Raw genomic sequence first — 25,104 nt, forward strand, 5'->3', positions numbered from 1 at the left:
TTTAATACAAACTTTATACAAACAAGTGAAGATAGACAACAAGAAGAATTCACTGTCAGCTGTCAATTAAACTGATTTTGCCTTTTGGTCATGCAGAAGAAAGTGGAACTTGGTTATGCTTCACATTATTGTCGAAACCAAACTAAAATGGGAAGTTTCTCTTGTTCTTTTAGTAGCATTTCCTGTTTAAAATAAAGTCAGGAAAGAGCCATGCTTCAAACTGACTTACACACGTCTATTTTAACATGAAGTTATACTGTGTTGTATTGATCCTGAGCATTTTACATCTGCTTACAGGGGACACACAGGAAGACTACTGGCCTGTTCACACTGCATGTGACTCAGACAAGATCCAAGTGAGATACAGGAGTTGTGGTGAGATCAGATGTCTTCATACTGAATATTGTGTGTGTGTGTGTGTGTGTGTGTGTGTGTGTGTGTGTGTGTGTGTGTGTGTGTGTGTGTCTTCTCAATTACATTTAAATGTATTTTCTGTGCTGAATTACATAACAAAGTAATCAAGAACAAACGTATCCCTAAATATAAAAAAAAAAAATTTCTACGTAGGCATTCATTCTCAAGGCTTCAGTTCAGTCTTACAGCCTACATGAAACCAATCCAAGCATCAGCAAAGACATCAAATAAGCCATGTATATTTCGTAGATAAGATTTTTTATTTTTTGTCATTACAAATGTTTCTCAAATAGACCATTGCTTGTTACCAGACAGGGTCCTACTTATAAATATTTTGACCTGGGAATGTAAAGACTTCTTTGAAACTAATTTAATTCACAAAATCAAACCTTTCCTGATCCTGACCCTGAGAACAATAAAACAGTTATTGAAGAATATTGAAGAATGAATGAAACTTCAATGATTTACAAAGAAAACCCAGAAATATCCAAATAAAGATTAATTAATAATTACACAAACAACATAGTCTGTTTGTCTGTTATTGTAGACTAAATTGTAAAAATTAAGATATGAACTTTAACAGGTGGAAGAAAGCATTTTCTTGAAATTATGTGCTTTACTCTATTAATTTTGAATGGTGTCTGATACACAATGCATGTACTGGTGCATCTCAATAAATTAGAATGTTTTGGAAAAGTTCATTTATTTCAGTAATTCAACTCAAATTGTGAAACTCGTGTATTAAATAAATTCAATGTACACAGACTGAAGTCTTTGGTTCTTTTAATTGTGATGATTTTGTCTCACATTTAACAAAAACCCACCAATTCACAATTTTTCTACAACAAAAAATGTCTAATCAGCCGATCAGCCAATCAACTCAAAACACCTGCAAAGGTTTCCTGAGGCTTCAATGGTCTCATGGTCTCTCAGTTTGGTTCACTAGGCTACACAATCATGGGGCTGATCTGACAGTGATCCAGAAGATGATCATTGACACTCTTCACAAGGAGGAGAAGCCACAAACTTTAATTGACAAAGAAGCTGCTGTTCACAGAGTGCTGTATCCAAACATGTTAACAGAAAGTTAAGTGGAAGGAAAAAGTGTGGAAGAAAAAGATGCACAACCGAGAGAACTGCAGCCTTGAGAGGGTTGTCGAGCAAAATCGATTCAAGAATTTGGGTGAATTGGGACACACACAGACGTGTCAAGGAATTTGGCTACAGTTGTCATATTCCTCTTGTTTAGCCACTCCTTAACCACAGACAACGTCTGAAGCGTCTTACCTGGGCTAAAGAGAAGAAGAACTGGACTGTTGCAGTCCAGTGCTCCAAAGTCCTCTTTTCAGATGAGAGAAAGTTTTGTATTTCATTTGAAACCAAGGTCCTAGTGTCTGGAGGAAGGGTGGAGAAGCTCATAGCCCAAGTTGCTTGAAGTCCAATGTTAAGTTTCCACAGTTTGCGATGATTTGGGGTGCAGTGTCATCTGCTGGTGTGGTTCCACTGTGTTTTTTGAAATCTAAAGTCACTGCACCTGTTTACCAAGAAATTTTAGAACACTACATGCTTCTTTCTGCTGACCAGCTTTGCAAAGATGATGATTTCATTTTCCAGTAGGATTTGGCACTTCCCCACACTGCCAAAAGCACCAAAATTTGGTTAAATGACCATGGTGTTGATGTGCTTGACTGGCCAGTAAACTCACCAGACCTGAACCCCATAGAGAATCTATCTGGTGTTGTCAAGAGGAAAATGAGAAACAAGGGACCAAAAAATGCAGATGAGCTGAAGACCACTGTCAAAGAAACCTGGGCTTCCATACCACCTCAGCAGCGCCACAGACTGATCACCTACATGCCACGCCGTATTGAGGCAGTAATTAAAACAAAAGGAGCCTCTACCTATATACAGTAAATGAAAATACTTTCCAGACGACCAACAATTCACTCAAAATGTTTTTTTATTAGTCATTAAAATTTTTTGAGAGTTTAAATTGGTGGGTTTTTGTTAAATGTGAGCCAAAATCATCACAATTAAAAGAACCGAAGACTTAAACTACTTCAGTCTGTGTGCATTAAAGTTATTTTTTACACGAGTTTTTTCAATTTAATTTGAATTACTGAAATAAATGAACCTTTCCACGATATTTATTGAGATGCATGTATAGCTACATACTGTACGTACTGTATACTACCACTAGATTCTGTTCACTTTCAGTAAATCAGATGCTTATTTATTAACAACATTGCATGTAGAAGTATGAGTATTAAAATCCTTGAGAACTATCAGCATTTTACCTTCTGTGTTTTTACATTTATGGCAATTTAATTCATCTCAAACTATGCAAAATTATCCAATCATCCATCATTAGCAGAGCACCAACTGTTCATTACACCACCGTGGACTTGCTTCTAAGAATTATTTGTTGTCTGACTCACATTTCAGACCCAATACAGGATGTAGGCTTCAGTTTCAGCTCTTGTTCAGATATCGAGACACAGCCATACCTCAAAGCTTCCATTCTCTTGAGTGAGTTCACCGTTATCTGTGCATTAAGCATTACAGAGGGTTTTATCATTGTGAGAAACTAAAGTTGATTATGTGTCATCTACAGGGCAATCCATTGATGAGCTTTATGTATATGTTGATCTGTTAAAAAATAAATCTTTTGTAATCTACCACAATGAGCCCATCTGCGTACGTAATTTCCCTCGTTTCTCCTTCTGTGGCAAAAGGAGAGGAGGTAAGAAGTAGTTTCTTGTGATTGTGTATAGAGGAACATTTTTATTCTTCCTTTTAGAGACAAAAAGTTAGAAAATTATACAATGGGGGTGGGGCTATGGTGATGGGAGGAGTGCATGTCAATCTTGGAAAGTGATTTAATGTAGAGACATAAGCTTTTATGACCACCTTAAAAATTTAAGGTACACTGTGTTAGTCTTTTTAGGTTGTAGATGAGCACCGGGGGAACAAACGTACCCTTGAATGTCAGCGCAGTGATAAACAATGGTGCAATTTGCCATTTTAGTTTCGAGGAGTAGTATAGCCTAGTTGGTCCCAGTTTCCTGTTCAGAATGACTTGTTCTTTTGTACTTGATTCATCTGGGAAATGTCTTGCATATAGACCATAATCTAAATATTTATGAATGGAATCATGTATTGTGATCACTGACAAATTAAGGCTTTTAGCTGTAGCTATCATGTAAATATGCAATTTATCAGAAACTAAATTGTAAAAGGCTTTGAAAATTTCCACCATTTGCAAGAAAGTTTATGAAATTAAATATCTAGAGATGTCTTTTTATTGTTTTCTATTTACATGACCAAGAACATATAAGAAAATAATGGTTTTTTTTATAAATATTATTTCAGAAATGGTTACTATTCAGACGTCTTTGCCAGGGCTGAGGGTTCCATTAAAGGTTTGTTTGGTTTAAAGGACATAAACATCTGTATAGAATCTCTGATATGGAGATATTCATCCGATTTTCTTTTCTTTTCTCTTCCTGCAGGGTGAATACAATTTTAAAGTACGTGTTATAAACCAAAATGACTTCCAGATTGCTTGTGTGTATGTTATGGCTACATTTCGGTGACATCTAAAAAAAACTGTTCATATAACAAATAAATAAAAGCTGATTAATAATGTACACTGAGTTGGAGTGAAATGGATTGACGCAGTACTCATCTTGACCAAAAGATGGCACCACTAACCCCTTAGTCATTGCTTTTCCTAGTACAATTAAACACTGCTTTCTCTTTGCTTTAGGCTCATTGATAAAGATCGTTTTATTTTTCAACTGGCTTTATTTTCAGGCTCTTTTTTTTCTTTAAAGCAAACAATTCTTAGTTGGGTGCACTAGCTATATTAGGCCAATCCCTCTGGCTGCCAAGTGATGAATTACCTTAGTGAATGGAATGAATTTAATAATATATTTATTTATTAATTAATACATTCATACATTAATTGATACATTTATTCATGCATTCATTCGTATTCATTCATTGTTTTATTCCAGTCAGGGTTACAATAGGTCTAAAGCATATACAGGCCACACAGAGAGCATGGGATGCCAGTCCAGTCTTGATTGTTTTAATTTCCAATTTCATCCAGTGGTTTTGCACCTCTGGCAACAATCTACTACATACAAAGTCAATTTTCTCCAGAACCAGACACACACACACACACACACACGCGCACACACACACACACACACACACACACACCAGCTGTTTATTAGTTATAATTGGTAAACAAACTAAAACACACTCAGTGATCAACCTTGTTAGACAAAATTCATTCAATTAAAATACTCCAGTACATTTTGTCTCTGTCTCAGCGTGTCCTCAGTGGAAGAGTATGTCCTTGTTCTTCTAACATGTGACATTTCAGATATGGATTTAAATCACAGAATAATCATCATCTAGCTATTATATTAAATGGGGTAATGTTACCTAGGTAAGATCTCATACCATGGAGTCAGTAGAGGAATGTGAGCGGTGTGTTCACCTGGTTAGCTGAATCACAAAAAAATACAAAATAAAACATTACATTTTACTATGTGGACTCTGCCATGTCTCTTTCTTGGTTAGGAAAAAAAAAACGAGAAACAGTTATGCCAAAGTGTTACTCAGTAACCGAATCCTGCCTAGCAATCATTGTTCTGAGAATGCTTTTCTCCTGCATGCAATTATTCAGAAAAAATAAATATGGACGTTATTCATCTTAAGTGAATTTTTTATGAAAAGTACAAGGTGATTAGAACCTTATATAATTATGGGTTGGATTTTTTCTCCTTTTATTATCTGGGCTCCACTGTCTATAAACTAAAACTAAAATTTATTTCAGTTTATAGAACAGCAAAAATATGTTAAACCAATACATCTGCCTTTTTTCATTTACTAATAACTTCAGGTAAGTTAAAATCTTTTGAGAGGTAATGAAGACTTGACACGTTTAGACCTTAGATTTTAGTCATGAGTTACGTGGCCCATGCAAGTCTGCAGTCTCCTTTTTTTTTTTGTGGTGCATCTGAAATGCAGCCTCAAGCCACTGTAAGACAGAATGGTAAAACTTTTTTACAAGAATACAAATGTATTCCTGCAGGATGCTATAAATCATGTTTACTGCATTATATTGTGCCTTATAAAGTTATAAATGGACCTGCATGATCATGTGCACTCAGGAGTTAAACGGTTGTGTTGGAGTTGTGTTTTGCAGCTACATGGTGAAGGGCTGCGATGCAAAACACATGGAGACAAACCGGTTTGTGTGATCACCCCAACACACACACACACACACACACACACACACACACACACACACACACACACACACACACCTTTCTAGGTTCTTTGTGGGTTTAAGAAAAGGAAAGTTTTGTCGATTTTTTGACACATTTTACAGTATTTTTTTTTAACTATTACAAAAATGTAATGCAGAAATTTAGTGAAGGATTGCACTTTGAAATTTTATTTTAGGGAATTTTTGACTGTAGGTCATCCTGATGTTCCGGTCCACAATTTAATGTTTGTCCTCAAAATCATTCAACAACACACACAATGTAACGCAGAATACACTGAATAGTGATCCATTTTGGGATTTAAGACTTGCTTTTAGCATTTAGGTGATGGATTAAACCTAGAAATGTATTATTTTTGCAACACTGCTCGAATATGGGATGCTCTTAAAGTTTGCTCTACCCTGTGAGAGGTAGCTGCTCTTTCAGCCTCAGTTCATGGAGGATAAAGGAAACCTTTTGTTGCTGTGAAGGGTTGTTCCTTAGCAACAGCGTTGCATTCAGGAACTGTGGCAACAGGTCAATAAATAACATCACTCTCAAGTTTCCCCTCTCAGTCTTGGACATTCATCATGTCTTCTGTTACGTTATAGGAACTTTTTGGATTTGTGTTTTTTTTTTCTTACCTTTCCATGGTGCTAGTGATACAAATATATACATACCAAATAGTGAAGATACAGCATAAGCTTTGCCACAGTTTCACACAAGGGAATAGAGTGCATTAAGTTCAGTCTGCATTTGGTCTTCAATGCTCCATTAGCCATCACTAAAATGACTTTCAATAGTTGATTTAGACCAGGGGTTTTGGTAAAACAGTGCATATAATGTGCATGAATAAGTTACTTATTGCCTCAAATAGTCTAGACTGAGCTTAACTGTGTCCTTTGCTGTGCGAATAACCTCTATGAATTTTACTGACAATGTTTTGAGATCATTACAGTAGCAGATGGTAGATAAAACAGAGCTGAAGGAGTGACTTTTATGCAAAACATTATGAAACTAATTTTATACTGCGTCCATCGTGTATACTGATGTACGCTGGAGTTACTTTATTTAGAAAGGTAACATACTTAATTACCACTTAAGGCTGTTTCACAATTCTTGCTTCAGGTTGCCACAGTTTTTTAGTTATCACTTAAGACGAGACTCAAAATCGGTGGTAACATGACCAGAAGAATGGAGGGATACATGATAAAAAATATATATACAATGATCAAAATATGGATGTGCGTCAAAATTGAAACTAGAGAAACCGCGGCATTCTGGCGTTAATCTAATCAGCGATCATACAAGAATTTGCACAGTTTGTTGATAAGCTGGTAGGTTTCTTCTTCGCAGGTTTCAAAAACAAACTGGCGTGTCATTTCGGCTAGCAGAACTAATAATTAGGACTTAATTATTGACAATGCATTGGATATTTTTTTTTCTTTACTTGTAGATATACTCTATAAATGAAAAAGAAACGGTACGCATACACCTACTCGCTATTTACGAGAGGATTGATTACACTTTGTATAGGCTTTAAAATACAATCACCTACTTTATCATGCCAGTGAATTTAGCTGATTTAATCACAGATACATTGAATGGAGTGTGTAAACAAGGATAAGTAAACTAAAATAGGTGCTAAATGCTGCTGTGGATGAGGGCTATTTGATTAATTTTAGTGCAAGTGTAAACAATTTTCAAGTTTAAAAAAGAAAAAAAAAGTTTTGTATGAGCATCTGATAAAATGGCCTCTTGTGGAACCTGTTTGGTCCTGTAGGCTCAGGTAGGGAGAGCTGCCAGCGTTGGAGATGGAAAAAGCAAAAGAAGGGGGAGGACTGGCATGGCTCAGCTCGCATAGTTGCCAGATATGGGCTTTTTAATCTCTGTTGGTCTGGTTTTTATGCTGGCTGTAAGTTGGAAACAGTCTCTAATAGGTACATGGGGACTTTTTCTAGATGTAGGTCGAGATGATGGATTCGATGAGTGGATCTTGAAACCGTGCGTAAGATGGAGAAGGGATTGTAGTACGTCTGGCAACCTGGCTCTCAGTGGCTTTTCGCCTAGTTGATGAGCTGTTAGACACGTGGATGGATGGGGGGCTGTATCGTGGCTCTGAAATGGAAATTTGAGAAATGGGACCTGAACAATCCAGCATGTTTTTTTTTTTTTTTAATTGATCGATCCATCCGTGCATTTATTTCCTAACATGACCTGGAATACTTCATGGCAACCTTCACGTGCACATCATCACATTTTTTATTTATTTTTATTTTTTAATTTAATTGTTCATTAAACATTTTGGGACTCTCTTCATTTGCCATAGTGATCCAGTAATTGGTGTGTATGCATATAAAAAAAAAAAGGACGTGATGCATGGTGGTAGATAGGATGCCACAGGTGGTTTGGTTTTTTTTTAATGTTTGAGCAACTTGAGTTTCCTTTTCTTGGAGAGAGAGAGAGAGAGAGAGAGAGAGAGAGAGATGAGATGAGATGAGATGCTTGAATCAGCCTCGATCCCCTTGGAGACTCCGACAGGAGCGCAACACGTGATGAGAGAGAGACACCGAGCGAGAGAAGAGAGAGAGAGAGCTGAAGAGGACGCACCAAGAGAGAAGTGAAGTGAAGAGACGAGACGTGAGGAGAGGAGCAGGGGGGGAGAAAAACAAAACGATCCAAAGTGCGGTTTCCTCTCCTCCCACACCGACACATCTCACTCTCCACGTGTCGGGGGGATTCAGGAGAAGACCCGGACAGAAAATACGGACTTTGCGAACTTTTTTGTACATCCTCGGGAAACGCCATTTTGATTCCTCTCCGGAACAGCTTTGCTTCTTTTACCCCCCCCTCCCTCTCTCTCTCTTTCTCTCTCTCTCTTCCTTCCCTTCCTTCCCTCTTCTCTCTATCTGATTCTCTCTTAACCCATCATCACTCTCTCACTCATCCTCATCCTCATCATCATGTCTCGGCGAAAGCAGCCAAACCCCAACAAAGTCAAGCGTAAGTTACAGAACTTCTTTTTCTTTTTTTCTCTTTGATCGCGCCGATCATCTTAATCTTCTGCTACTTTCTTGTGTTTGATGTTTTTCTTTTAAGAATACGGAGTTGGAAAAAAAAGTTGAAAAACTTTCCCATGAGTATCTCTCTCTCTCTCTCTCTCTCTCTCTCTCTCTCTCTCTCTCTCATGGCTTCCTCGTTTTCTCCGAGGACCTGATGCTCATCCGCAGACCTGTGTCCCCCCATCTCCTCCTCCTTCCCCCTCCATCACTACACTTTGATACACCGACACGCGTTTACACACAAAAGTTATTTATTTGCACCGGATTGAAACCGGATTAAAAGCTTCAATGTTTCAATTGATGTAGAGCTCAAATAGTGATGTCTGGCCGCTAGTGGAGCATCAGTATCTCTGTGCTGAGCGACTTCGCACTTCGACCCGACACTTTTATTCGAATAATTATAAGAATTCGGTTTAAATCTCATTCAAGGTTTTTTTTTTCTTCTTCAATGGGGTCGATGTTTAGAAATGTTCATCCATCGTTGATTAAACATGACTGGTGTTTTAGTTTGTGCGTGTGTGTGTGTGTGTGTGTGTGTGTGTGTGTGTGTGTGTGTGTGTGTGTTTTGCTCGAAAAAAAGATCAGGACTAAAGGTCTGCTAATTTTGAATGATCTTTCTGTCCTGATCATGTAAAATAAATGTTTGCTTATTTCTAATTTTGTTACAATGTCGCAGGTTTTTGTTTATAGCTTCCTTAAAAAGTTAGTGTTACTATGAAGGAATGGATGGAGCTATGTTCTAAATCGCACCCAAGCGCACTGAGGAGCACGTCCTCACTAGGTAGGGCGCTCTCCGGTTGTGTGTTGCATGGTTCGGGACGTGGCCTGCGGTCTCTGGGGAAACGGCATCGCCTGGGCTTAATTTTCTGGATGCGTCGGTGTGTGTGTGTGTGTGTGTGTGTGAGACTGCGGATCGGAACTGCGGCTGCGCGTCAAAGCGCTGCTGCTGATGGCGATGTTGGAAGGTTTACTGGCGGAACCGGTTGTTTAGTTGGCCACTCTGGAAGGAGGAGGAGATGGAGGAGGAGGAGGAGGAGGAGGACAGATCCGGATGAGCAGTTCACATTCCATTACGAAATTCAACACTGCATGAGAGAGCAGGCCTTTAGCAGAAGTGCGTCCACGTTAGGCATACAGTGAGCACACCATGAGCCCTTTTGTGTTTTCTTCCCAACTTTTGCTCATCTAGTCTCACTGCATGCTACGCTGTAATGTTTTCCCTGGTCCGACACACCTGACTCAACAGATCAGCTCATTCCTAGAGGCTCCACGAGGTTAAAGTGTTTGTGTGTGTGTGTGTGTGTGTGTGTGTGTGTGTGTGTGTGTGTGTGTGTGTGTTGGAGTGTGTTGGAGTGTATGTGAGCATCACCAGACCTGAGTCTGAATCAAAAACAAATGAGATTATTTGGTTTCCTAATGCATGTCATGTAATCCGAAAAGCACAAAAACCTTGTATGAGAGCGAGAAAGCGCATTTGGAAAGCACGTTCCTCAGAAATAGGGATGAAGCACTAAATCGTTCAAACGCTAAAAACAAATAAGTCAATTATATGAATTAATAGATAATATAAAAATTCCAGAACGGTCAAATGATGCTGAACACGTCACATTTCTTATGTCACTTCTACAGAAAATAAAAAGTCCTTCGCAGCTCAAACTACTTGACGTGTTTGGTTCGCGTCTTGCGAAGAGTGTAATCGTGTTCTCACTGCACTCGAACCCAACTGGAGCTACTTTCAGCTTTGGAGACAAACTGAAATTATGTCACTGGTTATTTTTTGCTGTTTCATCACTTACATATACAAACTGGACCAAGTAAGAAATTTCCCAATGTTCAGTTTGACTTCTTATGTATGTAAAATCATCTTAAAATGTCTTAAATTGTGTAACAGGTTTGACCCTCCTTTTACTCCACTCTCTCTCTCTCTCTCTCTCTCTCTCTCTCTCTCTCTCTCTCTCTCTCTGTGTGTAGGATTAATTTAGTCAATTCTTAATTGATAACAAATAAAAAAGATACTCGCTCTTCACATCTTCCGTTAAACTGGTATCATTGAAAGAGTGACGAAAAAGATCTAACGTGTATTTTTTCTAATCCTGCTTGTGAATTCGCTGTTGCTACACACCCTTTTTTTTTTTTAACTGCTGATGAGTTTTGTCAGGTGTGTTGGGCTGGTGATCTATCAGGCACTTCTGGAAAAAGGGGGATAAGGAAGATGTTTCATAATAGACTTTTTTTTAAATTAGTCTCTTTAACATGTTCATGTAAGGCCCTGCAGCAGCGATCAAGTGAGGACATGCAAATGTGAAGTGAAGTGACAAGAGTCAGAGACCGGGGTGTAGTTCCTGAGTTACAGAATATGAACTTTGGGTGGGGAAACAATAGGTAGAACAAATCTAAACCAGCATTCCAGATCTAGCCTTGCTGGAAAGTAACATCCCTTTTGATTGAAGATGTTTGTGATTCCAGTAGCCTCCTGTGTCAGTAGAATAGTAGGGTTGATCGCAGCTTTTGTTGTTGTTAAACTTCAGCTGTTTTCATCCCATAGAATAGTGTTGTTTTTTATTTTTTGCGTTGCAGCATGGGACTCTGTTTTTATGATTAAAAGCTGTAGTCGGGTGTGCAGGCCTAGGCTGGATGTGGCCTGGTCCATTGTGTGGTCTGTTGACAAAATATACAAATCGCAGGATTCTGCTGAGGCGAACAATACCGCTGGAGCTGAGTGAGAGTTCAACTTGAAATCCTCCTTATGCATCCTTAAATACAAAATTTGGGAAAAGACCGGAATGAACTTGTAAATATTTATTGTTGGATTCTGGACACACAGGTGATGCCAAAACGACGTGTCTTCGTTAACAAAACCGCAAGGAAAAACATTTAAGCCGAGGTACAGCTACAGTTACCAATTTAATATCTGAAAGAAAAAATTGAATTTCTTTAGTCAATGTTTTAAAAAGCAAACATTTTTAATTGATGTCTAAAAGATCCCTGGTTTAGACTACATAATTAAGTACACATCTCCCCTGTAGGGATTCAGAATTACCCAGGGTACTGGCATTAGCAATTCCTAATTCATTTAAAGTCCAATCCCCAGACACCCAGGCTACTTAACCCAACCCCCTTTTTTATGTAGCCAAACAATTGTTGGGTGTCACTTTGCATCTGCTTATTACATACAGCACAGGATTTACATGGGCTGTTTGCTTTGTTATTCATGTTTTTTTATTTTTGCATCTGAAAACATTCCGTTTAAACGCCTAGACGAGAGTGATTTGTCAGTCTGATTCTTTTATTTTGAAAAAGGAAACGAGATTAAATTGATCTTCTGAACAAAACTTCGAAACAAATCCGAAAGTTTCAGATCATGTATATCTCTCCTGTTCAGGGTTTCGGCATGTCCCGTCTGATGCAGAAGGTCCTGTGTAACCCCCAGGGGTATTGATGAGCTGGCCCTTGAGCTCTGAGGCTATATTTATCTTGCCTTTTTTAGATAAGATTATATTCCTTCTCCCTGACAGTGTGGAGCGGATGCAGGGCCTGAATTTGTGTGTGCAGTGGGAGTACATTGGATGGAATTCCAATTTATCCATTGGAAGTGGATAAAGGAAACGTAGGGCAGTGGATATCTTTCTGGTAAACCCTAACAATTTGGAAAATACAGTTAAGGTTGATTTAGTGAATTTATGTTTCAAAGTCTTGCTTCAACTTTGAGGTCTTGTTAGTAGCAAAGCCGGAGTCGAAGTGGTGATGAATTGCTCACTTTATGAACGTACTAATCAAACTCTGTTCATCTTATGCATCCTGTTGATCGTCAATCTCATTACAAAACCAATGCATAACACCATGTACAATTGCCAACCTAGAGGATTAACAGTTGTGTAACTAGAACAGTTTTGAGTAAAAATGTGCAGCAGCATTGTTTGTGGCCAGGTTAATTTTAAGGTCCTCACAGGAATAGTGCGGGTTGCAGACATTCTCTATATTTCTGTCTGTCCCTGATATCTACTTTTGGCCTACAGTATTAATATAAGAAATTAGACCACATCATGGGTAAACATTCTGAACATCTCTTATCGATATTAATCTAGTTGTGTAAGCACAAGAGTTTCACTATGATGATATTTCTCCCAAACTGATTTAATTGTCGAAACTGTGGTCTGTTTAAACACGTCATTTTCGCCACAGTTGCTAGCTTGAACTCACATCATTATTTTATATACTTTTCATTGTGTTTTTGATTATTTTTTTTTTCTCTTTTCTAATTAAACACTCCATAAATTGATGTGCAAAGCATCTGGTTTTAAGGAAGTGTATGCAAAAAAAACCTTTCATTTTGTCTGTGACCTAATCATCTGTCGTTGAGCAGTCAGCAGACCGGACTGATGTGCTCATGTTGATGGCTCATCAGCTTAGTTTTTGACGACTTGGTCACAAAAGCCTACGTGTCAGTAAGGCCTCACCTCCTCCTCCTCCTCCTCTTCTAGCACGTTGTGCTTCTATCACCTTCTCCTAACAACCCCCTTCAGCTTGAACAGGCAAATAGAGTAGGTATTTACTGTGGGTCCAAAGTCTAACTCAAGGGCTGTCACTGATGTGAAAGAATGCCAGCATGAGGAGAGAGCAGAGAAGGAAAGGACAAAAGATAGGAGAGAAACAAGCTAAGAAGAAAAATGCAGGAGAAGAGGGTCGTCAGGAAGTGAAACTGCCTCTTAACTGAGGTGGACAGGGAAGTGATGGAGGAAGTGGAAGAACAATAGTGTTAAAGCAGCCGGCCCTTGATCATTCACCCGTGTCCTTTTTTTGCGCATGACTTATATTCCAGCTAATTTTTTCCTCTCTTGTTTTTATTCGAAGGCTAAATAGTGGTGAGACTGATGGGAGAAAAAGACAGAGCTAAATGGAGAGTGTATTAACGACGGCCTCTTGCTGTCTGTCTCTGCATTCTCTTTTAGAAACTCTCCCTCACACTGTCTGTCTTCTCTTGAGCCTCTAGCTCTCCCTCCCTGCCTGGCTTTCTTGCTGACTAAACAGTTTTGTCAGCTGGCAGTTGTGCGCAGGCTGAGGATTTGCGATAGCTTCTGGAGGTTGGAGCGAGGGGGAGGGGTGGTACTCCCAGGCAGCACTTGTTGCTCGGTGGAACCGAGAGTACGGTGAAGGGAGGGAGGGAGAAAGAGGGTGGGAAGAAGTGAGGAATAGAGAAAGAGAAAGAGAGACTGACAGAGGCTGCAGGAAGGAAGGGAAAAATGGCAGCAACAGCATCGCCCAACCAGTTTTTTTTTTGCGAGACAGAAAATGCAAATGTTATACAGCTAAACTTCCCAGATCTTTTTTACAGCCAGATTGTTGTGTCAATCAAAGTTATATAGTCATACTAGAGAAGACAGATTTAGATTTGTATTGAATCGACAGACTTCTTGTTGAAATCCTCACTACTTTTAGAGTCGAGCAAGGCTTTATATGCCTGAAGTTAACCAATGGGTGGTACGGCATGGTCCCGACTTCGGTCACTTTTAAAGACAGGCAGGAAAACTGCTGAGTGCCTTTGTCCAAACAGTACAAATCCCCTAATGACACCCTACCTGAGACCCAGAGTGCATGCTGGGAAAAGATGTTGAGATGATGCTGAAGGTATCTTGAGAAGATTGGGCTGGAGTTATTTTCTTCCCAAATTTAGCACAAGTGTTTGTTGAAACAGCTTAGTGTTTATATTCTGTTGCAAAACACATAATTATAAGAGTGGGCTTTTGCCAGTGTTGTCTTGTGGTAACCCCACTGTCTCACAACCTTGTTTTTTTTTGCTACCTTTTTAGTGCTGTAGGTGCTCTATGCACACCCACATACACAATGTCCTGCTTCCCCACTCACACTGGGCTGAAAAGGTACCATTGTTTGTTCTGCAAACACGGGACACACCTTGTCTCCACGGAGACAGGAGTGCATGCCCCTACTTTTGCTGCTCCTTTGGTTTGTAAAAAAGTTGACATGGTTTCTACCTGAGAGCAGTCACCCCCGTAGCCAGTGGTACACCTATGGGGGAGGTTAGTTAAGGGTGGGGTCCATGAACAGTACCTAAAATAGAGGTGGAGGCTCAGGCTTGAAGAATTAATGGGATTGGGGCTTGCTGGCGGGGAGGGGGATTGAGGAATTTGACACACTGAAACTTCCCTCACCTATTTTTTTTTTTGCTTTTTACAAAAGTCTTGCTAAATGAGAGGATGAGGAACTGTCAATAAAAATGCTGTCTTTGCTTTTCAAAAATTATCCCCAAGCAAGTCATTCTGAGAAATTGCCATTGGTCATATTTTAATCTTTATCAGCATTTTTTTTTTTTTTTTTTTTAAAGAAAAAAATCTTTGTTCCTACTTTTTTTTTTTGTTCATGCTGATATTTTACAACTGAACAAACTTTCACCATCTTGTTCATTGTAAAATAATAGGGACAAGGCAGTTTAGCGTCTTCCTTAGATATGTGTCCTCCTGGTCTTGCAAATATAAAGCAGTGGCTGAACTATGGGCCGGGAATGACTGTTATCTGGACACCACACCCAAGCACTACTTGCATCACTGACTACAGCAACAGCTTTGTCTAGATGAATATACAGAGCTTCAGTTAATGTGTTCATGTCATGCCATTGCAGAGCAAATGAAAAACAAAACCCCCATAGTGTTGGGTTAAGCAATTTGACATAAGTCTGAGAAACCCACCCACCCATGTGTTGGTACATAAGCATTAGAAAGATGGTGGACACAGATGCAGCCAGCAGTGTTTCCAAAATAAATGCTGTGCAGTGATGCAACCCAAACTGTTGAGGACATCGGGGTTGGGATTGGGCTATTTCAAGGTTGTGTATTTAGGCCTAAATTTGGGTTGTGGTTATGTGGGGGCAGGTAAAACGTAAAGATGTGCCTGATCCATTAGCCTAAAGTTAATGGTACACTGTCAGCCTCCCTTGAGAAACAAGGAGTCAATGGGCAAAGCTTTGCTGCCACGCCTCTAAGGAAGGAGACACAAAAGAGCGTAATTTGGACTCTTTCTCCCGCTTGAAACCTGGCCTCTAGATCAGGATCTGACCGCATAAAGAACGACCACAAGCCCTGCCCACCTTTAACACCTATTCCATATCAGTATTTCACACTTATCAAAAGAGGTCTACCTGAACAACACTGTCTTGTTCAAGCCCAGCCCCCTGTGCCCTACCTTTCACATATTTGCTCACTTGCACTCAATTTGTCTCACAATGCAAGTAATCTAATTCCACCCTTGCAATCTTGTTTTATCAGCTCTGGAGTGCATGGAATATTTTTTTATGGTGTTGTGGGTAAGAGATTTCACACAATAAAGTCCGACTTGTCTGTGCCTGCTGTCTACATTACAAAAGGGATGAGTTGTAACCATCATTTCTCAAAACAGTTTCAGCTGAGGATTAGTCATCAGGAAGTTGTTTGGTCACCTTGCTTTTCTCCATCACACTTTGCCCTGTGACCTCAGCATCAAGCAAACCATTTCTTTTAAAGGAGTGTTATCATTAACCACTCAGTTAGCTTTCGAATTGTGAACTTTGGTACCAAGTATCAGGGGGTAAAAAAAGTAGAGCAAAGGTAGTCATAAAGTTCAGGAAAAAAGGGAACAAGATAAGTAGGCTGTTGATAGGCTCATAAGTCAGAAGCTGGGTCAAGGGTTCTTTGAAGCATTTTTTTCCCACATTCGCCAGTAGATATTAAAGACACATTGACTTTCTTTTGTATTGCCTTTATTCATCCATGCTCTGTAGCAATTGATTTACATGCAACCCTTACTGGCCATTGTTGGTGCAAATAAGACAAATAGTTTGCTCTTGTAACTGAAATTTCTGAATGATTTAAGAGCCCTCAGATTAATTTCCAACCATAGATTGCCTTTTTGATTTCTATGAAGGAAGTAAATTAATAAAATAAGAGACCAGAGGGTAATAGAAGTGATCTAAGCTTATGGCCTCATGTAACAAATTGAAATCAATCCAAAAGATTGGCTCACAGTTTCATTGTGTGCTTCGAGTTGCATTTTTGGGTGGGGACAATATGGCTCCATCCTTTTACAAGTTTTCTTCTCGTCAGATCTGTGTTAACAAGCAAATGTTAAGTATATTTCTACTTTAGCCTTGCGATATCTGCCTGCTACTCTTGTATCTTTTTTAGAAAGGACATTTAGCATCTCATTGGCTGGCACCAGTCACCAGAAGGCATACAGAGAAAAGCCTTTGGGATATATTGCGGTACTAGTTGATGACCAAGATCCTAGACATGTTTTATGTTGATCTCAGGACTGTGTAATTAGTCTAACCGTACAAACATCCATGTCAGTTGGTAAGTTTGTGGTTCCCCCAACTCATTTGATCCCTTAAGAATTAAATAGCATTTTCTACCAGACTACAAGTCTTTCAGATGTTTGCAGAACAGGAAATGGTGGATACTGGCTGTTGTTTTAGGATTTCACAATTACCACTTCATTAAGAGAATTGCAGACTGAGAATGAATGCAGAATGTCTAGCCTGTGAGAAGTTTGCTTCAGTCTTTACCAGACAAAGAAAGTCTCAGCCACGAAATTCAGGGATTGATATATGTTCCTATCCTGCATCTCCATTCCTGCATTAACTGTTTTCATTCTCTTAAGGCCTCTCTGTTTTGAGAGTTGTAACCCACCCACCAATCTGTACCCAGGCTGGTGCTGGCTAACATCTGATGGAACTCTCTATCACCCTGTTGGCAAAACATTGAGGGCGCCCATACAGATGGAAATGAGGCCTTTACAGTCCTACAGTCGAAATGCTACTGCCCTAACGCCTCCACAGATTGTCCTGGGATTACAAAAGGGACTGGTTTGTCATGACCCGAACCCGTGACTGCTGCGATGCTGAACGGCATGGATACGGATGTTTTTTTATTCGACGTTCTTATCCTATATACAATTTTATCTTGGTATTAGTTGTGTCTCACATAAACAGACATTGCTGTCTTTTGAGCTGTCTCTGTGTGCTTCAGTATTTATTGTGTACCAACTGCAAGACACTTCGCTGTGTGAGGATTTTAAATGATGCTCGTTCACTTTGCAAACTTCACCGTGGTTTGGAAATTTGGGTATGGCGAAATTGGTGATATGTAGAAACAGCTTTTGTCAATGATGCCACATTGCAATTTGGCACTTTCTTAAGGTAGTCATCTACTCGTTCAGTATAACCTTGGGCATTGCATCTCATCATGTAAAAAAATAAATAGATAACCAGGGCTTTTGAAAATGCTCTCTGATGTTTCACAGCTTCCAACCCCCTATTTCAGATGAATTACTCCCTTGTAAGAGCATGTCCTCAGGCAGAGGCCTATGTACAGAGAGAGCAAGAGAGAGAGAGAGAGAGAGAGACTAGCACAGTGACTGTGGAGTGGCAAGGAAAAAACAATGTGACTCTTATTTCAGCCAGTGGAAAGAAGGGGAGAGCAGCGTACGCGATGTGATGCCGCAGAGTCGCTTCAGTGTAACCGAGAAGTTTCAGCATGCCCTCATACCCCAGAGTTTGATGGATAACCCAGACTGCGAGGGCTGGTCTGCCTGTCAGTCAAAGCAGACTGCCATAGCAAACAGCTGGATGTCCAGCCTCTCATTGGCTCATGGCTAGTCATGTGATTTGGTTATAGGGGGAAGGTCCTGGAAGGTAGGTGGCTGACAGTTTTCAGTGCAACAGTTGGCTGATGTTATGGCCTTGTACTTTGGCCTTCATCCTCACTTTGGAGTTTAGGTCATATAACATCAGAACAGGAGCCAAAATGGTGTGACGCGAGTGAATGAGTGGGAAAGTGAGAATTAGAAGTAGATGTGTGTACAATGACTCATCTGGAACTACAGATACGGAATAACAGCAGTCATTCTGGCGCTAAAAGAACAGGTGTTGGCTAAGTACAGTGCCATCTAGTTGCTGAATGTGTACTTTTACATCTTATCCCAAGTGGCTGTCTTCTTCAGTAGCGAGAATAAAAGGTCTTGCAGGCCACAAATCATGTGTGTGTGTGTGTGTGTGTGTGTGTGAGAGAAAGAGTGAGGGAGCGAGAGAGAGACAGACATTGGGATAGCCTCAGCCTCAGTCTCAGTCCAGATGAAGGGTGTATTCTTCTTGCTTTCACAAAGAGCTCCATTATTGCATGCTGTAAGAGGCGTATCTGCCCAGTGCTCCATTAACCCCCCCTCCAGCGGTTTTCCTCCGTCTCGCTTCCCAAACAGACAAGGTGGAACCCACAGACGCCCAGCAGCCCAACTCTACAACTTACTCCACTACTACAAGTAGTCTGGGCATCCATACTCGAAGCACCATCGAGGGTTAGGATTTTTCACATTAAACCATGAAAAATCTTGAAAAGTTTGGTGTGGGAAACCCAGCCTGATTTCCGTTACAGTAGAACTTGTTTCTTGTAAAAGAGCTTTTTTGTTTAAAAAATAGAGAAAATATTTTGAAAGCAGAACACCCAGTCAGCCAGTCTATACCCAGAGTGTTATTACAGGAGATTCTTGACAACTACTACTTTGTGTTTGTTTTAATAAGATGTTGGGAGATACAGCTATTTGCTTAGCTGTAGCATCACTAAGTATAACGTATCCAGTTTTTTTATGGATTCTCCACAAAACTTAAGGGATAGCTGGATTTCCCTGACTATCATTGATGTTTCGGCTCGGATAGTGAGCATAGTTATTTTCTTTGAGAGACTTTTTGAATCTATTGAATGTCTGAGATCTGCAGTTCAGGGAGCACGTTGTGTGTTGAGGGCATATTGGGGATCTGTTCACGTTGGCGTGTAATGGCTTGTCAGCTTAACGGGCCTGAAAAGCCCTGCGAGCACCCGATCCCTCCCTCCATCGTTTTCTTTTCAGGTGTAGGGAGGCTTTTGGGTTTTACCTCACGAACACAGCAGCCACGCCTTAACCTTGCTTCAAAAAGAGATTATCCTAAGCATCTTTAGTCCTTTAGTTTCCAGAGACATAATGACAGAGACACAGCTGTGAGCTCAAGTTCAGTATGACTTAACCAGAGCTAATCTTGGACCATTACATCTCTGTTTTTTTCTCTGAAAGCTCTGAAATCAGCACCTGAAGTATAAAAATGCATCAGCAAATGGCCTGGCTTCTCAATGCCATTTAGAGTGGGAATGTAGTATTCACACTCATTTAGTCACCAGTCACACTTTTTTTTTCCTTACCATCAATCTGTATAAATTCAGTTTCACTCTATTTGTCTAGTTAATGCTGGTTATTCTTTATAGGAGTGAACACTGACATCATGCCTTTTGCTGATCATAGTACTTATGTCCCTATTCATTTTTTTTTAACCAGCACAGAAGCAAAGCTTTAGCTTCAAAGTTACATCATCTCTGTGTTATGGCTTCATCCGTTTTCCACCAGAGAACAAGTAGAACAAGTATCATCAACATGAACACGATGATAATGCTTTAGTTACTAGTTCCAAGGACATGCTGTTGGATCAAGATTCACAGTTTAATATTAGACACAGTTGAGGCAGATTGTATTTATCCTAAAAGTCAATTTGAATGCCTTATTATAAATCATATCAATGTTATAAGAAAGTTTGAGGTATAGTGCCTAATTTATATATTAAACAACTGCTCATACTACAGAATTCCAACATTTATAATAATTTCCTACTGGCTAGCTATGTCAGCTCAATTCCAGCTCAAATACAAGACATTTTGTTCACTGTATAATGCATCAGTGAGTTGATTTCTTTAAGAATATGCTCAAACGAAGAGGCAGCTTTGAGATAACTCCTGCTACAGAGGAACAACCGGGAATTAAACAAATGTATAAAATTTAAGGCAATGGTTTATAAGCTGTTAATATTACTGTAGTTTTGCTTTTAGAAAAGAAAAACATTCTGTATCTCATACATGGTTTCTTAAATAGTTTTTATTTTATTTTTAATAATTAAAAACCTAAAAATAGAACTTTTGTAGTACAGATATATGGAAATATTAGCCTTTAATGCTGTATAAATCAGTCAAAATGATTTCCCTCCTGAACATCCCACAGACAACGTACAAAAACTATCAAGGTTAAATTCAAATCGGTATTATTTAGTAGATATTGATCATTTATTTTGTTTTAAACTTTAAACAGGTTAATATCTGCAAATACATATTACTGAATGCAATATCTTGGATCATTGTATGTTCTGATTTCCACCACCGTAAAATTAACCAATAAAAAAAATCTCCTGGGGCCACCGGATCTCACTTTAAGAGTCACGAAGTATTAGTATATATTGTTGTTAACTAGAAAGTTGTTTAGTGCGCATAAACTGAGCTGTCCTAAAAGACTGATTTATGTAGTGGAGCCGTCACTGCTGCCTTTCAGTGAATGCACCATTTGTTGCAGATGGACAACTGTCAGAGAAGAGCGCTGAGGCCTGAAGCTTCCTCACCGTCATAAATACAGCTGAGGGAAGAAGGGAACAAGGCAAGGGAGGGAGGAGAAAAAATGAGAGGAGGAGGTGGGAGGGATTCCCATGTGACTTCTAACCAGGAGTCTGATTTCATTCATGGACCAAGTTCATCTTGACTTAACCACAAGAGTATTAAAATATATTAAACACATTTGCACACATGGTTTTTAACCATTCTATTTGATGCATCATGAGAAATGGCCACTTAATGTCCATGCTCTCGAAAAGGCACTACTCTCCTAATTCGAGAATGTCAGACATTTGAGTTTCCTGTACGAACATGTCTGCAAAACAAAGTAATCGGAAGAGTGTAGGTGAAATGGAGGTGGGGGGGATTAGGGGCTTGCTTTGTGTTTCCCAGGTCGTTAGCACCTCAAGGAGATCTATTCCTGCTCCCTGTCTGTTTGTGTCTGAGCTGACTGGGAGGCCTTGTAGCCTGACATCAATGTGACCTTATTCATTTAGGATTTATTGCTTAAAGAGAACTGAGCATCAGTCTACGAATGGCTGCAGTGTTTTTATGTATTGGAAGGATAGAGATGGTCTGTGAGCAAGCCTGCCTGCAAACACTTGCGCATACACACACACTTGTACCATCTGTAGCGTTTGGTGGACAGTGTACGCTTTTTTCCAGGGCAGCTGTCAGTGGCGCACCAATCTGTCAGCGCACAGTCTACATCTGTACTCCTGCTTTGTAACTCACACCGTGTATATATATGTGTGTGTATGCGCTAGTACTAGCATGCCTTCCAAATCATGTTGTGTTCATCTGACCTACTGTCAGTTTGTAGCTGCTCTTCTTCGTGCAACGTTTCTGTGCATTTGCATGGACATGGAGATGAGGTTGAATTTGAGCCCGTCTTCTTGCCGTAGGCAGGCTCATATGACCAGACAACCTCTGCATCGGTGCTCCACTGCGAGCGCAGCCAAGCCTGGGCAGCGTACACACTATTCAGGCCCAAATAAAGATGTACTGGTTTGAGGGAGGGGGGGGGAAAGTGCCCGTTGCTGGCACCTGTTGCCAAGGACCGTCAGTTTACAGCCATGTTTAATTCCAGAGCCAAGAGCTGCTGTGCCAGCAACTAAAACACACCTCATCAGCTGTATGTCAAGCCTGCATGATGTTAAAGTAAAGAAAATACGTCCTGACGCGAGTTTATATTTAGCATTTTACATGAACTTTAAGATGCAACTTGCTAGCTGAATATATTTACTGCTAGCTACCAACCCTTGCCCCAAAGATGTTTGAGAGAGGTTTTGTGGTCTTGTGGTTTGTCATTTGATGTTGCTATTTTTACATTTTGAAGCTATTCTAGATTTAACGCTGCTGTGAGCCACATGCGAATAACATTTTAGTAAAATGCTACACCCTGCGCTGGCCATGAATGAATCTCCGTAGTTTCGCACTCAGGAGTTTCATCATTAGTTTTTTTTTTTTTTACTATTAAGCACTGTCTTGTCTGGTTAGATAGCTATAGTGTTAGTGACCGAGAATATCGTGTGGAGCTGACAACACTTTAAGCCCATCCCTGCTGGTGTGGGATTTCCATACGAGTACGTCCTTGGTGAAACATTAGCAGTAATGGCAAAAAAATTTCAGAGAGGCCCACGAACATCTCTACAAGTCAGGCCTTGTCTCCACACCATTCCTGTTCATCTGCAGGCATGACTGCAGTAGCAGCGCTGCTCTTACCGTTGCTTATTTTACGTCCGTTTCAATTTTCTTGCGAAAAACCGAATGCACTACCATTTATTGACCAGTTGAAATTTAATTTCCTTGAAAATTCCTTTGGCTGAGGTTTGGATGAATGTCTGGAAGAATGAACTGGAAGCTAAACGCACAGAGGAACCTCATGGTTCTTAAAAGAGAACATAATGAGGGATTGGCAGTGAGACTCTTGCTGCAGGGGGTAAAGTGCTTTTCTGCTCTGCTCACAAACACTGGCTGCTGATAGAATCAAATGTTCCAGCGAGTCTGTTTTTATATTTTTCCTCATATTTCATTTCTTTCGGATTGTTTGCCATGTGTGTGACTAGAAACGGAAAGTCATATGAAATAAAATATCAAAGGCAAAAATACTAACAAACAAAAGCATGAAATTATTTTGGCGTTTTAATTCAAATTGAGATTAAATCCTATGCATTTATTACCTCCGCACCTGGTGGTAAAAACGACCAGATCAGATTTAGCAATGATGGTGGTGGTAACTGCGCAAACAGGAAGACCTGATGCTACTTACTTCTGTGTTCTTCTTGTCAGTTCCATTCAGTTTGTTAACCTAGTTGATTTTAGTGATGTTTAGGTTACCATGTGCAGTCAAGGACACAGATACATGTACACATAAATGTTTCCTAAAATGAATAAAACATGCTCTGGTAGCGTTGTGTTCTACTCTGTCAAAATATTCTGAAGTAATAAAAAAAAAAAAACTGGTGATTTCTCAGTGCCAAATCAGTTTTCTTTTTTTTTTTTTTCTGAGGCAGCGCAGCAAAAATTTTTTTTTAAAGCTGAGAAGAAAAGACAAGTATTTTGGCCCTGTAACATTTGAGTAAACGGTATCTGAATAAGTCTTGGTATGTGTGTGAGCAAGTGTAAGTGTGCCAGTGTGTACGGTCTGCCTTGATAAGGATGATCCTCCCCTCTCTCTCTGCTTCACATTGTCCCTTCTGTGGAACTAACACAAAGTGAAAAAGCGAGCGAGTTCAGGAGGGAGGTATTGACGTCGCTCAGTCGCACTAGAGAGGAGGAAACCGGACTTTCTAGTCAATCCAGATTTATGCATCAACTTTGCTCTGGTGTGCTGCTTTACACTCCTACATCCACAAACACATTCAGCTTTTTACTTTTCAGCTTCTACATCTGCTTTTTTCATCCGCATTGAGTGCTCAGTGTACGTCCACCGGTCTCTCTTTTCCTGCGTGTGTGTTTGGGGTTAGCGCACAGTGTGAGGCTGAAGATATGGGCAGGTGGAGAAATGGTGATATCTCGCTGAGCCAACTGCTCTCAAAGCCGTCGGTTCCTGCACTTGTCCGTGCCTGTCATCCTGCACAGAAACAGCACAGCAGCATTCTTTACTTTCTCTCTCTCTCTCCCCCTTCACTCTCATTCACTCTCACACACTCACACAAAGTAATGTTCAGTGTCAATCAGTAATTTCCACCTCACACACAGACACTAATAATATCATTGCTGTGTCTCCGATTAGAATTAATTAATTATTTCAACGCATCAATCGATGCATTTTCCGTATTATAAATGTGATGCGCCTCAGACCATTTTTGAATGTGGTTTTCTGCGATTGGATCACAGCATGTGTTTGCAATGCATTCGGCCAGCTTTACACTTGTGTTTAGAGCTGATCACTAGTGACCTGCTCACCCAGCATATTAATGCCCAGTGTGAACGGGGTCAGAACTGCCAAAAAAAAAAAGAAAAGACTGTCCAATACAGCAGTAATGTTGACCAGAGACCTGCTGCTGTGTGCTCTCCCCCATTTCCCAGCACACCTGGACTACAATTGTGGACTTTAAGGAACTCCGCTATCATATCCAGATGTTATGTCAAATTTAAGAGTACGTTCAAAAGGTGTGCAGGAAGAAAGAAAATGCAGTTCATTGTGTCTGCTTGCATCAGGTAATTATTTTAAATAAAGGGCAAATAATTAAAGGAGCACCAGGTATGGACACAGCCATTTGTCTATGAATAGTGTCAGAATAAATAGCATACGCTGCTGCTGTTGATGCCGGACCACCGCCTAAGGCTCTGTTTTAAACCACAATGGATTGTAATTAAATAGTGCACGACTGGTGGGAAGCCTGATGATGTGCAGTCATTTTGTTGGAAGAATGCCCCTGCCTTTATTTTTATATTGTA

General features: G+C 39.9%; 2 protein-coding genes across 3 annotated transcripts in view; both read left to right on the forward strand.

Annotated features, from left to right (window-relative positions):
* Positions 1-187: 187 nt before the first annotated feature.
* ly86 (lymphocyte antigen 86) lies at positions 188-4,064 on the forward strand. The gene is made up of 5 exons (XM_046846219.1): positions 188-375; positions 2,860-2,943; positions 3,029-3,157; positions 3,787-3,836; positions 3,927-4,064. Exons 1-5 carry the CDS (start codon positions 246-248, stop codon positions 4,008-4,010), a joined length of 477 nt encoding a protein of 158 aa, XP_046702175.1. The 5' UTR covers positions 188-245; the 3' UTR covers positions 4,011-4,064.
* A 3,699-nt stretch (positions 4,065-7,763) lies between these two features.
* rreb1a (ras responsive element binding protein 1a) overlaps positions 7,764-25,104 on the forward strand; it is a 48,032-nt gene continuing 30,691 nt past the window's right edge. For both annotated transcript variants that reach the window (XM_046847141.1, XM_046847140.1), the window contains exon 1: positions 7,764-8,699. Coding sequence is in view for 1 of the 2 variants with exons in the window: in XM_046847140.1 (XP_046703096.1) it covers positions 8,660-8,699 (40 nt within the window). In the remaining variant the exon portion in view is untranslated. The remainder of the gene's footprint in view (positions 8,700-25,104) is intronic.

The sequence above is a fragment of the Silurus meridionalis genome, chromosome 4, assembly GCF_014805685.1.
Source record: "Silurus meridionalis isolate SWU-2019-XX chromosome 4, ASM1480568v1, whole genome shotgun sequence".
Classification (NCBI taxonomy): Eukaryota; Metazoa; Chordata; class Actinopteri; order Siluriformes; family Siluridae; genus Silurus; species Silurus meridionalis.